The 13,978-nt window shown below is 40.2% G+C and overlaps 1 protein-coding gene across 3 annotated transcripts in view; it reads left to right on the top strand.

Moving 5' to 3' along the window:
• The window catches only part of LOC133463518 (kinesin-like protein KIF20B), a 73,966-nt gene that overhangs the window by 47,956 nt on the left and 12,032 nt on the right, over positions 1-13,978 (top strand). For 2 of the 3 annotated variants that reach the window (XM_061745089.1, XM_061745087.1), the window contains one exon: positions 7,206-7,247. The exons of the other annotated variant lie outside the window; for it this stretch is intronic. In XM_061745089.1, the coding sequence (XP_061601073.1) occupies positions 7,206-7,247 (42 nt within the window). The remainder of the gene's footprint in view (positions 1-7,205; positions 7,248-13,978) is intronic. 3 annotated transcript variants of the gene reach the window in all.

The following is a 13,978-nucleotide window of genomic DNA, read 5'->3' as shown; positions in this document are numbered from 1 at the left end:
ATTGGGAGATAGGTGGAGGGTGGAGCTTCAGAAACAATACTGACTTGGTGATTGGGAGATAGGTGGAGGGTGGAGCTTCAGAAACAATACTGACTTGGTGATTGGGAGATAGGTGGAGGGTGGAGCTTCAGGCCAAAACAAAAAATGACAACATAAACATCAGTTGAGGGCTGCAACTCCTCTTTTTAAACTGGAATATCCTGGCTTGAGTGCTGTTGTCAGTGACATAAGTATTTGAAATGAACATGATTTTTAAATGTATGTTGTCATATCGGGGTCATTTTATGATTCGTTTTATTATTGCTCTTACATACAGCTCCTTTAATGTTGAAATACAATTTCAAGAATAAAGTCGAAATTTTGCCTTTTTTCTCAACATTTCAACATTAATCTCGACATTTTGACTTTTTTTCTCGACATTTTGACTTTTTTCTTGACATTTCGACTTTGCATAAGTGCATAATGAAAAAAAAAATCTTCCTCTAAAATATTTTTATTTTTCTCCTGCCTGGCCCTAATACTCTTCCGTAAAATGGAGAAAAACAAAACAATGAACATAATTAATGGCAGTGGCATTTGAGGGAACCGTCGGGTGTACACTCGCTGCAGCATTAGGGCTTAAAACAGCACGCCGCAGCCTTTACAGTTCAAAAGATCAACGTTCAAGGCTTCTTTGTTGGTCTCCCATGGAGAGGTTTGTCTTGGACGAAGGGCAGTGCACATCCACGCCTCATCCCACCTGGAGCTGCAAAACAAGTAAATTATTCTGAAATGTAGTTGCAGAAGTCTTTGATGGAGGACACCAGCTCAGAATATGTTAAATACATAATCAAGACCATTTAAAATAAATGAATTTGCAAAACACTAATGCTGTCAAAAGAACATGTCATCACTTTAAAATTTTTAAACAAAACCTTGGAATTGATAGTGATCCAAAAAACAAACATCAGCTATAATTCTTCTTTTTCCTAATGGATGTTGCCTAAGAAAGTTTAGCGATTCAGAGTTTTCTACACTGGTCTTACCAAGTATTACAGTCAGCTGAATTAATGCAGCAATGTGTGATTAACTCGAGTAATCCCATCTAAAAATGGATGACCGGGTTTCTTTTCTTGTGGACGTGACGGATGTTCTGTGAAAGCAGCTCAGTCGCACCTCGTGTTGAAAACGCATGGCAGGACAGCCCAGAGCAGGCTTTCCAGAAATTAACCCTGACTCGGGCAGAAAAGGACAATGGGACTGCAGGGTGAAGAGGGTGGAAGGTGGAAGGTGTTTTTCAGCCACTGGAAGTGATTTCATGCACCAAAGACCTGCACTTGTGCTAATTTGGTTGGTGCCTGGGGTGCTTTTGCTCCTTGTGTGACACGTGGCACATGTGGACATGAGTAGCATGCATTCACTACACTCACAATGCAGGGAAACGCCTTTTTATCTCAGTCTCGGTGAATGTTTTGTATACTTATGAAAAGAACTTGCATAAAAACATCCAAGCATGCTTTTTCTGATTGATTTAGATGAAAAGCAGGTTACAAAGACTCTACTGCAGTACAGTAATAAACACGTATGGTGTTCCTAAGCAGATAACACACAATTATAATTTCAAGTAGGGCTGCACGATTAATCGTTAAAAAATCGCGATCTCGATTCATGCTTGAACGCGATCTCATTTCCAAATGACGACGATTTAAAAAAAAAAAAAAAAAAAAAATTTTTTTTTTTTTTTTAAAGATGGCTGCCAAAAAAAGGACTAGGCCTATGTTCTAGGTTGTTGTAGTCCTGTCATGGTCAACTATCATGTTGTCATGTTTGTTATATTTTGTTAATGATTGTGGATTACATTTGGAGAAACATCTACCTTTCTCATCACCTGACACATATTGCACATAAATATTGTTAAAATTGTTATTGTTAAAATTATTTAAAGACAAGAGAGATGTTTATTGTTTTTATGTTCAATGTCAGCTGTTACAGCAAAAAGCAGCCAGAGGAATAATTTGTTGCCTCAGAACTACAGGATCTGTTACAAGTCCCCTTTCTGAAAGGGTGTTCAACTCAGGGAGGAACAAATATTGTTAAATTGTTATTATTGTTTAAATTATTCAAGGGTTTGTGTAAAGAAGACAAGAGATGTTTATTGTTATTATATTTTTGTTCAGCTGTTGCAAAGTTAAAGTAATAAGTGCAATAAATTTTATATTGGAAAAAAATCGTGAGAGAATCGTGATCTCAATTCTAAGCAAAAAAATCGTGATTCTCATTTTGTCCAGAATCGTGCAGCCCTAATTTCAAGTATATTTACTGAACACGAATCACAGAACCAAAGCTAACTGGAGTCATTGAATGTATTTTAGGTAATTGTATTCCAATGAATGAAAGGAGTTTGAAAATGTACTTCGCTAAGACTCTTAAACATTTTCGTGACCCACACCTCGCAAAAAGACGGGTTAAAGTCTTGAAGACGTCACTGGAACCGGCCAACATCTCTGTTCAGGAGTATGTAATAATATGAGAAAGTAGTGTTAATTTCAACAAATATGACAAAAATACACATGGCGACTACAACTCAAAGTTATGATACTCTGACCTGCACAGATCTGCATGACCACCATTCCTCTTTCTAGAATAACTTAGAATAATAATTTGCATAATCACGTGATTATGGCAGATGTGGTATGTGGTCTGACGCTACAACTTTAGCCTAACGCTACCAGGTATACGTAATGATCTGATATTTTTGGCAAATAAACATAGTTTAATCAACATTAAACCTTAGACAGAGACTTATAAACAAAAGTCCAGATCAGCAGGGATCAATGTCTGCAAACTGTAGTCAAACGGGAAGTGATTAAAGAATAACTGCAACTGCACAGGTCATTTTCGTCCAGCGGCAACAGTGCGTTTTATTTGTGCTGCACATTTCATACACAACGGCAGCTCTAAGTTCTTTACAGGGACATTGACATGAAAGTAAAAGGGGGACGGAGGGGTGGACAACATAAGAATGTAAATCAAATGCATAATAAAATCACAAAAAATAAATCTTGACAGAAAAAAGGTTAAAATAGAGCCTGGAATATGTCAGCAAAAACCGTGCTGTAAAGTAACAATAAACACAGCCATGTCAGTTTAACTTTGAAGGCATCTAGAGATTGAAAACATTTATTTTTAAAAGGAAGTTTACTGTATCTGTGGGCAGAATATGCAAAGAATAAGTCTCATATCTGTTTTGGTTATTTTTTTTTTTGGGCGGGGGGGTTATCTGCACCACCTGTTTGGAAAAAAACAAAAATGCTCACTGATTTGGTTCCTTGTGTAAACTTGGTCATTTTAAAATGGACATATCTGGCACACAGGTCCTGCTCAGCAGCCGTGAAAGAATGCTGCATTTTTAAACGATAACTTCTTATCTCACTGCAAGCAGACGTGGATCCGTGTGACTTCGTTGCTGCAGGACTTGTATCCCTCAGTATTTCTGTAGCAGTTTTCACAGCTTCAATAACAGGATTCCTTGAATTAGTTTTTCCAGAGGCCAGGTTATAAATGTTTAAAGACTTTCACAGTGACACAAACAATTTAACTGAACAAGCTATTTTCATCTAAGATGTGCCCTGCCCTCTGCGGGTAAATTGGTTTAATATGATTACCCTGAGAGATATCAAAACAACAAATGGAGTTTTAGCTCCGTACTTTTGTTCCATTTGTAAAAGCACATTTTCCATGATGAAGGGTTTATTTGTTTGAGTTTTGTGCCCCTGCCTCTTTTGTTCCCCTCTGTAATTAGTTTTTTTGCTTTGGCTTTTGCAGTATTGTGCAGATAGTAATGATTTTAAAAGAGAATTGAACTGAAGGAAGGGAAATACCTGAAAAGTAGATTTAAGTAAGACAGCAGTGGAAGTGGAAGTTCAGAAAGTTGTGAAGGATGGGAATTTGTATAATAGCTGTTAGAAAATGTATCCAAGCTGTAATGACTGACTTTGTGAATGAGATTAAGAGGATATTTCCCAGGTGCGTCTCGGCTGCTCCGTCATCTTCCCCTAATGACAACGTTGATGAATAAAAGATGAAGATCATTATTGATGCATCGCAAAAAGAAAACTATCAGGAAACTGAATCAGTCAAACATTGTGATGCAGAAAAAGATAAAACGTGTTGCTCATTTTAATGTTTTTGATAAACAGTTTTGAGGTTTTATGCATAAAGAGGTCGAGGTGTCATTTGCAAGTGATTCTAATGGAGCTTTTCCTACTCAGCCCGACTCCACTCGCTCTTTCCCACCAGGGGTCTAACGTGCTGAGTAGATACTTTTTCTGTAACTATTCTGCCGAGGTTCTAAGTAGCTGAGTCGGCTGTATCTGACATCATCACACTACAGGCCACTGATTGGTCGGGGGGTTGGAGTCAGACGTCTGAGTCAGGATGTGACATCAGAGAAACGGCGACTCGCGGCTTTATGTTCATTTTATTCCACCAGCAATGGCAGCACAAAAGTCTGTTTCATGATCCAACTCTGAAGTGCAGATGTTCATAAACCTGGTGCTGAGGAGAGAATTAAAAAGGGATCTAGATGGAGATAAGGAACGACCAGATCTACCAGGAGCTCTGTCTCTTCATAGCTGCTCACGACTCCAGCTGACTTTTCAGCAGCTTGTTTTTGTTTTTAATGTATGCCAAACCTTTAGTTTCTTAATATTTTCCAGAATTTCTCCATAAGACTTTTAAAAACAGAAGAGTCCAGTGCAAATGTAAAGAATCATTGCCCCGTACACCGCTGGCCGCGTTTCCCTGACAACCATCAATTACTTTCAGGAGTTACAGATCAAAGCTCTTAAATAAAAATATCCCAACGTATTTCCACTAATGACTTTGGCTGTGTGGGGCTCAAGACAAAAGAGAGAACTATTGAAACCCCCCCAAAAAAGAGAAAAGGTCTTTCAGCTGATCTCCAGAACATCTTACATCTTATACGCTGTTACTTCAGCCAAAAGGGATGGGGGGGTTCATTTCCCTCACTTAAGACAGACTTACATAGCAAATGAATAGCCTTCTCTTTTGTAAACTTTTTTCTTCTCATTAATGTTTCTCTGTACCTCTGAAGTTGTGACCTAGTTTCCACTTGAAAAGCAGTGGGTTGGACCTCAACCCAACACTAAAGGAAACTGAAACAGAATGGGGACTCGAGTGTCACGAGATACTTTACATACAGTAAAGCAGCAGGACAGAAAAAGGGATCAATTTAAGGCTTTGGAAGGGACGGGGGCACTAGAGACGTGAGTTTATTTAAAAAAAATAGTTGTAAGCGGCCAGTATAAATTGAGAGAAAAGTGCAGAGGGAGGTGGAGCCTCCGTCTTCAAAAGAATAAATTGAGGGAGAGAATTGGAGGAAATGGCAGCCTGGCAGAATGAAAGTGAAATGAGACCCGACAGACAAGAAGGATAGATGAAGGAAGAGAACAGACAACAATGGAGTCGAGAGGGGCAGGGGAGCTCAGGCAGAGATCGGCAAAGTGATTTTGAGGAGCGGTCGATGACAAGATGCCCCCATTAAAGAGCTTTTGAGGATGGTAAAAAGGAGAAGAAACTTTGTAGCTTCTACTTGAATTAAAAATCCATTATCAAAGCAGATAATTTCTGTGTTGCTTACTTTAATTGCTGTAATACTTAAACCCGCCAACACATTTTCTTCTTACTTGACAAAATAACCTTCAATAACTGACCCTCCGACACATCTTTGTTTTTACGTTTCCTTACACTCAGTTGACTAATTACCTTGTTAATGTCAGAACTTATTGTTAAAGGGATTGTGACATGAAAAACACATTTTTCTTGATTTTTTGTGTTTTGTTGGGTGTCTTGACATCAATTACACCCAAAAAACAACGAACTTTTAACATTCAGTGTATTGTGTGCTTTCTGGGATTTTCCGCATAACTATGCAAAAACGGCGCATGTGGTTTGGTGGCGGATCGTTACGTAACGATCCGCTAAATCACCGCCCCCTCCACCCAGCTCCCTGTCTCCTCTCCTCTCCAGCGCACCATAAAGGCTGATTTATGGTTCCGCGTTACACCGACGCAGAGCCTACGGGGTAGGGTTACGCGGCGACGCGCACCATACGCTGAATCCTACGGCGTAGGCTCTGCGTCGATTTAACGCGGAACCATAAATCAGGCTTAACACGGAGCTGTTTAGAGCCTCTTTTGTTCTAATCACCGGAGGAAAACTGCTAAGAAGACCCGCGGCCACTGACTGGACTTAAGATAAGGGGACAGTGCTTTTCCGTGCTTTGCCTGTCGCTCCCGGCTTAAAGGCTGAATTATGCTTCTGCGTCAAAACGACGCCGTGTCTACGGCGTGTGGTTTTTGTACACGCAGAGGACACGCCGTCACCTGCGGCGTCACTGACCTGCACCTCCCGAAAATTGTAACTACGCGTCGAGGAGACGCCGACCACACGCAGACCGAGAGGGCTGTGATTGGTTCGTTTGAAAGCGAAGCATTTCCGGTTTCCGGTTTGAATCAGTAGTGAACTTCCAGGGCTTTTTTCTTCGTTTATGTGTGATTTTTTTTGTTTTTGTTTTTTGCACAATAGTTGTCCTTATTTCTTTGATTTACTGTGACCGGAAAAAGTCGGATAAACCATTCAGAAAAAGATCGCTAACTAGTGGCCGCGGGGGGTACTGCACCACGACCAAATGGAGAGACGGAGAAGTCCGAAGGATTCGTGACGACGTCACGGGTGCGCCGTGTGCTCTGCGTGTGTTTGACGCAGAAGCATACCCGCACCTTAACTCTCCCACGCCGCTGTGAGCGTATGGCTGGAGGAGGAGGAGGTTTGGAGGAGGAGCGGAGCAATGATTGACAGGAAAGGGGGGAAAGGAAGCATTTTTCACGGCGCAAAAAAACACTGTAATAAAAAGCCAGGAAAAGAGTACTAGAGTGAAGTTTTTCTTGTTACACTCTTTTAGACACATTTGAGGGATGTTGGCCAAGACTTTTAATAGTGTTAAAAGCATTTTAAAAATGATGTCACAATACCTTTAAGTCAGTTTGGAATCTCAGGAAAGTTGAATTATCTGAATCTTAACAAATACAGCAGTTCTGCAAAGTTTTTATGAGTATGGGTGAGGTGAATGAACATGACATTTCTTCAATAGTAAACTAAATTGAATGCTTGTTTTTAACCAAATTGTTTCCCTTTTCTTTAAGTCTCACTTTTTCAGGAGGAGTAAACGGCGAACAACACGTGAGGTATTTTCCTGCTCTTTATTTTTTTCACCAAATAGAATCACGTTTTCATCCAAACCCATGAGCTCACATGAAACATCCTCCATCAAAGCCGTTTTTCACCATCATTTAACACAGTTCACGTAGTTGTCACCAAAACGCTTCATCACCGCCGACATCTTACAACTTCTGGGGGGGTGTTTGTGTTTTTTAAAGTAGTGGTATAAACTTTTTTTTTTATTTGGTTGACAAGGACAGACGCTATAAAGCTACCACTCCCTACCAAGTGCCGGTGTTCTGCCAATTTCTGCCACCTGCAGAGAAATGCTACTTTGTGGTTCTGCGCATGCGCACAGTGGATTTTCAAAGTTTGCATCATTTCTTGCACTATGTAAAATTGATAATATGGGATGTATGGGAGTATTTGATCCTTCAAAATACATTTACATATGACATGAATTGCATTACACTTTGTGAACATTATACGATAAAGAGAAAAAAAACAACAATTCTATCACTTTATTTGATATTCATTCAGTCATTCTCCTTTATTTAAGCAGGCAGGTCATTAGGAACACATTCTTATTTACAATAACGGCAAGGACCACTTGGGGGAAAAGGAAGTGGTGTAGGGAGTAAAACACAGTACAATTGTAGCTCTACAAAGGTAGAAAACCATTAGGTAGCATTTTTTTTGGCAAAGCAGCAGAACACCGGCAGCAGCACACCTTGATGTTTGCCTCCCACCAATAAATAAAAGAGGAAGGTGGAAAAGGAAAACTGAAAACCCAACTAGAATGAGATCAACATTGACGGAGTTGAGGCTGTCGTTGCCTTTTTGGTTCTTCTTTTTTTCATCCACTGTTCCGGTGGTTGTGAATAAGAAATGAAGATTGGTACTGAAGGGGGGACATTGAGGCAGCTAAACACAATCTCCTGCCTACATGTCATCCAGTCAGCAACGGGTCAGCACCACCCTCTTCCCAGCAGCCAACCCAAGCAGGGACGTGTTTTAGCGCTGAAGACATTCCCAAGAGCTCTCATTGCGTGGCTGTTCCTGAGCATGGATGATCTGGGCCCTGTGAAACCTGCTCTAGGAGGTTGGAGAACAGTGCAAAATAAGCACTAAGGGGATATCATATAAATGATGTACATTGTGGTAGAGATGCACCGATCAGGATTTTGAGGGCCGATAACCAATCTCCAAAATCTGCCGATCCCAATATTGCCGATCACAGCGTGAAATCCATAAATTCGTCAATATTGTCGTCTCATGTACACAACACTGACTTTGTATTATTAGGTATAAAAATTAGGAGATGAGAAAGTATCATGAATTGACTGTTTTATTTCAGGCTGAGGCAATATTTAATATTTCACCCTCTAGAAACTCTTAGAGACGACTTAGACTCAGCTTACAAAGAGTTAAGGCTGAGTTATGGTTCTGCGTCAAAATGATGCCGTGCCTACGGCGTGTGGTACAAGTCGACGCAGACCACACGCCGTCACTGACTCCTGAAAATTGTAACTACGCCTCGAGGCGACGCAGACCAAACGCAGACGAGAGGGGTGTGATTGGTTTGCTTGGAAGCAACGCATTTCCGGTTTCCGGTTTGAAGCAGTCGTGAACTTTCAGCGCTCTTTTCTTCGTGTATGTGTATTTTTTTTTTTTGTTTTGGTTTTTTGCACAATAGTCCTTATCTCTTTGATTTACTGTGACCGGATAAACCATTCAGGAAAAGATTGCGAATTAGTGGTCACGGGGGGAACTGCACCGCGACGAAATGGAGTGAGGGTTCACGACGGCGTCACGGTGGCGGCGTAGGCACGGCGTCGATTTGATGCAGAACCATAATTCAGGCTTAAGTGTAGCTTAGTAGCTTAAGCTTTCCTGTGGTGGTTTGTTGTTGTAAACGTCATCTGATCGGCTCGCTTTGAACTATTATTCTCCGATCTCCGAAACCGATAGGGGCATTATCGGGCCGATACCGATTGTTGGCCGATCGATCGGTGCATCTCTACAATGTGGCCTTTTTCCACGAGTTGACACAGTTTATGTCCTTATGAAATATCTGTGGCCTACTTTGGGCAAGATCTGCTCTTTGTTCAGCCCTGTCTTTGCTGCCATGTCCAGCTGGTTTTAGTGGCCACCTCTCTTGAGATCTGTCCACTATTATACCCGGGTCAAACACCGGGCCACCTGATATCCAGACAGCTGAATCTTTGAGTCCAGGTGTGACGTAGTCGCCACGTCGTACGTCCGCCTTTGACCGTTGGAGTGTGGAAGCAGCAGGCCTGCATGTTGACCACGTCACCTCGTCGTGCTGGTTCTTGGAGGAGAGTTTGCTGCAGCTGCTGTTTCCTGCAGGCAGGGCAGAGCTGAGGTCGAGGCACAAGCCGGTGGGATTCCCCGACTGCTGGGATTCATGTATTTGTTCAAGGACACTTGACTGGATAACTCTGAGTTGGAAAGTAAAGCTCTAATCACAGGGTTGCTTGAGCGACTGTAGACTCACACTGCTCCCAGCTGAAATTACCTTTAGAACCGCAATTAGCAATGTTTTACCCACCAATTATAGCTCGATTAAATTGTAACCAGGATAAGACTTTATACTCACTTAAGATAAACAAACTTACAATTACACATTAAACTTGCTGCATGTTATGATCCTAGTCCGGTTTGACGCTCCTAATTAGAACAGATTTCATTAAAGGAGCTTGAGGCAGGATTTATGAAAAAAATTTGTATACGTTTTAAGTTTTCTAGTAATAATGTCAGATGAAGCGTTCCAAACCAAAACGAATGAGCCCTGTAGTGTATCTCTCCGTTGCCTTGAACAGGCTGTGTGCTGCAAAATGTGCTGCAATTCCGGGCCGGAATTTCCCGCGCTGTCCTGTGGATGTGACGTCACATGACGCTGCATGCACGTTCTCCCCGTTCTCCCGTGCCGGCTTCACTGTTGGCTGCAGTACCCCCGACGGCCGTCGTGGTGAAGGGTGGCGCTAGAGAGTCTTATTTCTTAAAAGGAGCCTCATGCTCCTTTAAATAATCATTTTATTTATTTTTTTATAAAGAAACTTTCCTCAACCTGATTCCCTCAGACGCTTGGCCACAATTTATGAGGTTCACCTTTATGCTCAGGTTGCGTTGTACATTTGTTTTATCGACTTGCTCCTACTGGAGTCGGAGGTTGTCGTGTTGCTCTTCAGCAGTTTAATCTGGGTCTTGAGGTGTTTTTATCAGCTAAACCTCCAGATAATTCACTCAGGACTTTGTTTTGTTAAAAAAAAGGTATTGGAGAATAAATACAAACACAGTCATCGGTTGGCGGGGCAGGATGAGGAAGTTAGATGTCCCATGTGTCCTCAGCTTTTATAGTGACGTGGTAAACCTCTAACAGCTCAGAGTTGACCTTGTTTCCATTGTTGAGGCAAAAATCATCTTTCTGCACGATTTGTGCTATAAATCCTGCAATAAATATTCTTCAGTTACGAGAAGTTTCCATTGAAAGCGCTGATTGGAAGCTTTTAGATCAGCTGCAAAGCCAGTTTCTTTGTATAACTCATTTCATGTACAGTACAAGACAATTCAAAGGCTTAACACGAAAAAGATTTTAAAAATGCATTAAAAAGTAAGGCCGATTCACAGCTAAATTTCATGGTTGGCTGTCTAGACACTTACTTTGCTGTAGTTGTTGCATTATTGCGTTGGGGAGATGGCGGGATGTTTAACACATAATCTGTTTTTTTATTGACTTTTTTATTGTCATTTATAAAGAAAAACAATTCTCCCTCCACAAGCCAGAGCAGCGGTTTCTCATCCAACGATCAGTCACAATGCTTTGAATCAAAGTTTTTAATTTGCTTTAGATGATAGCTTTACTTTGTACATTTTAAGTATTTGTTTATCCACTCAAAACTATCCATAAGTACGCATATATTCATCAAAAGCCCCGACTTCATAAAGCATATGCATTACTTTTTCATAACTGGTCTGTATAATTAATTATTCACATGAAATAAAGCCCCACTGAGGGTTGTTTCTTCTGCGCTGTGCGGTACTTCTTGTTCCATGCACTTTGGATCTTACTGTGTGAAATGTGGAGTAGATAGCTCCAGTTTCTGAGCCATTTATCATCCACGGCCCGTCAAGAGTCAGTGGACTCATTTAAGATTAATTGGTACCTGTTTATTAAGCTGGTGCTTCCTGTGTGACACCCCGGGGTGCTGAAGTGGCTCCAATCAGGTGGATGTGACACCTGCAGGCGGTGACCCACACACACTCGTGCAGCCGCCACATTCCTTCTGAAATAATGGAGCATGTGAAAGTAAACAACATGAGCACCGATGAACAAACTTCTTTATTCTTTATTTCATTCATTTAAAGAAAAACAAAACAGTTCAATATATAATAATAATAATAATAATGACTTGGATTTATATAGCACCCTTCTAGGCACCCAGAGCGCTTTACAGAGATCATTATTCATCCATACACATTCTCTCCGGTGGTGGTAAACTACATCTGTAGCCACAGCTGCCCTGGGGCAGACTGACAGAAGCGTGGCTGCCATATCGCGCCTAACGGCCCCTCCGACCACCACCAACATTCATACACATTCATACACATTCACACGAGGCAAGGTGGGTAAGGTGTCTTGCCCAAGGACACTACGACAGCAAACTGGGACAGAGCGGGATTCGAACCGCCGACCTTCGGATCATTGGACGACCCGCTCTACCACCTGAGCTACTGCCGCCCCAATATCTATATATAATATATACACTGAAAAACTCAAAATCTTACCAGGAATATTTGTCTTATTTCTAGTTAAAATGTCTCATTTTTAGTCAAAAAATCTCATTACACTTAAAACAAGAGTCATTACCAGAAAAATAACTTGTTATTTGACAATTTTCACTTGAAATAAGTAGAAAAATCTACCAGTGGGACAAGATGTATCTTCTCATTACAAGCAAAAAAATCTTGTTCCACTGGCAGTTTTTTCTACTTATTTTAAGTGAAAATCTACTTGAAACAGGTGAAAATTGTTGTTTTTTCCAGTGATGAGTCTTGTTTTAAGTGTAATGAGATTTTTTGACTAAAAATTTGACATTTTAACTAGAAATAAGACAAATATTCCTGGTAGGATTTTGAGTTTTTGCAGTGTATATATATATATATATATATATATATATATATATATATATATATATATATATATATATATATATATATATATATATATATGTATATATATATATATATATATCTCAATATCTTTCCTTGAATGAAAGGGAACAGAAAGAAGACTAATCTTATTTTATCTCTTTATCCTAAGAAATCAAATTTCAATTAATGTAATAACAAAGAAAAACAAATTACACAATTTAAAAAAAAAAAAACACTTTCCAATAAACGTAATAAAAAAAAAAACAATCTGTTGCTTCTTTTCTCTGTCCCATCCTGCCTTCCTCCTTTTAACCCTTTATTCCTCCGTCTCAGCCAGACCCCCCCGACCTTAATGCAGTCGCTGATATCTGCCTTCTCTACAGACGGCTTTTTAATGATTTATTGACAACAGGTTTTCTTTACAGGAGGCTTCACTGCTGTCCTAGAAAGTCTTTATCTGAGTGTCTCGCTTTATGATTCTAAGAGGTTTTCTTTCCCCCCTACAAGCATTAGTGTGTTCTGCAGTGGGATTCTTTTATCTGCTGGCTTTGTCGTGTCAGTCCCATCTCCATCCAGGGATATCAGAGTAAAGAATATCTACATCTGCACCGAAGCACTTAAATACAAAAGTGTTATCTGCACTCCCAGAGCCCAGACTCCGGTCCTGAGGGCAGACTTGTACTTACGAGTCCGTCACCAGTCACTTGGAGATCAGGAATGACGGTCCTGTTTTTTTTCTTCTGAAATATCACTGAAAGTTAACCTTGAACTTTATTAGCGCCGTAAATGACGACAGTGTTGTAATTCAGAATTTGGTCTACATGTGGGAAAGGATGTGATGGAGAATTTTGGCTCTTAATTTAGCCAAATACAGCAGAAGGGAAAACTATGTGAACTCCTTGGGATAAATATGAGCTTATTTTTATCTAAGTCACAATGACACACAGTGGACTTAAACTGTTAACAGATGTATTCCTCGTCTCTTTACTGATCACACACATTGAACCATAACCACCAATTATGTCGGCTTCTTGGAGAACAGTTGCTGTAAATGACCTTAACGGTGTGGGTTAGAGCCATTTTAATTACTACATCTGTGGAACATTTATAAGAAACATCTGCTGATGTGAAAAATTGCAAAAAAGGGTCTCTGCAGGGATGAGATCAAGAATAGTTGGTCTGCGTGTAGCTGTGAAGCATCAGTCCATCGTTAGACACACAGAAATGCCACATGGCTGCTCCTCCTAGAAGTGACATCCGGCCAAGATGACTTCTTCTTTTTTTTTTTTTTTTTTTGAAACATGTCTTTATTAGATTTTCCACATAATACACAATTCAAAAACCCCATTGAACAGTCATTTGAATTTTGAACAATCGAATATTTGGCAGTACAACACACAGCCAAAAACAAGACAAGGGCAAAGACATTAAAAAGAAAAGAAACGTATTAACAAAATGAAAACAAGCTTGTAACAGAAATTATAATGAAAACAACAAACTAAATAGAAAAAATAAACAAATAAAATAAGAGGCATAATTAAAATGTAAGTATTTATATAAAGAATAAATTATCTGCACGATG

This window comes from Cololabis saira, chromosome 17 (genome assembly GCF_033807715.1).
Source record: "Cololabis saira isolate AMF1-May2022 chromosome 17, fColSai1.1, whole genome shotgun sequence".
Lineage (NCBI taxonomy): Eukaryota > Metazoa > Chordata > Actinopteri > Beloniformes > Belonidae > Cololabis > Cololabis saira.
The sequence above is the reverse complement of the archived record's forward strand: the minus strand, read 5'-3'. Positions and strand labels throughout refer to the sequence as shown.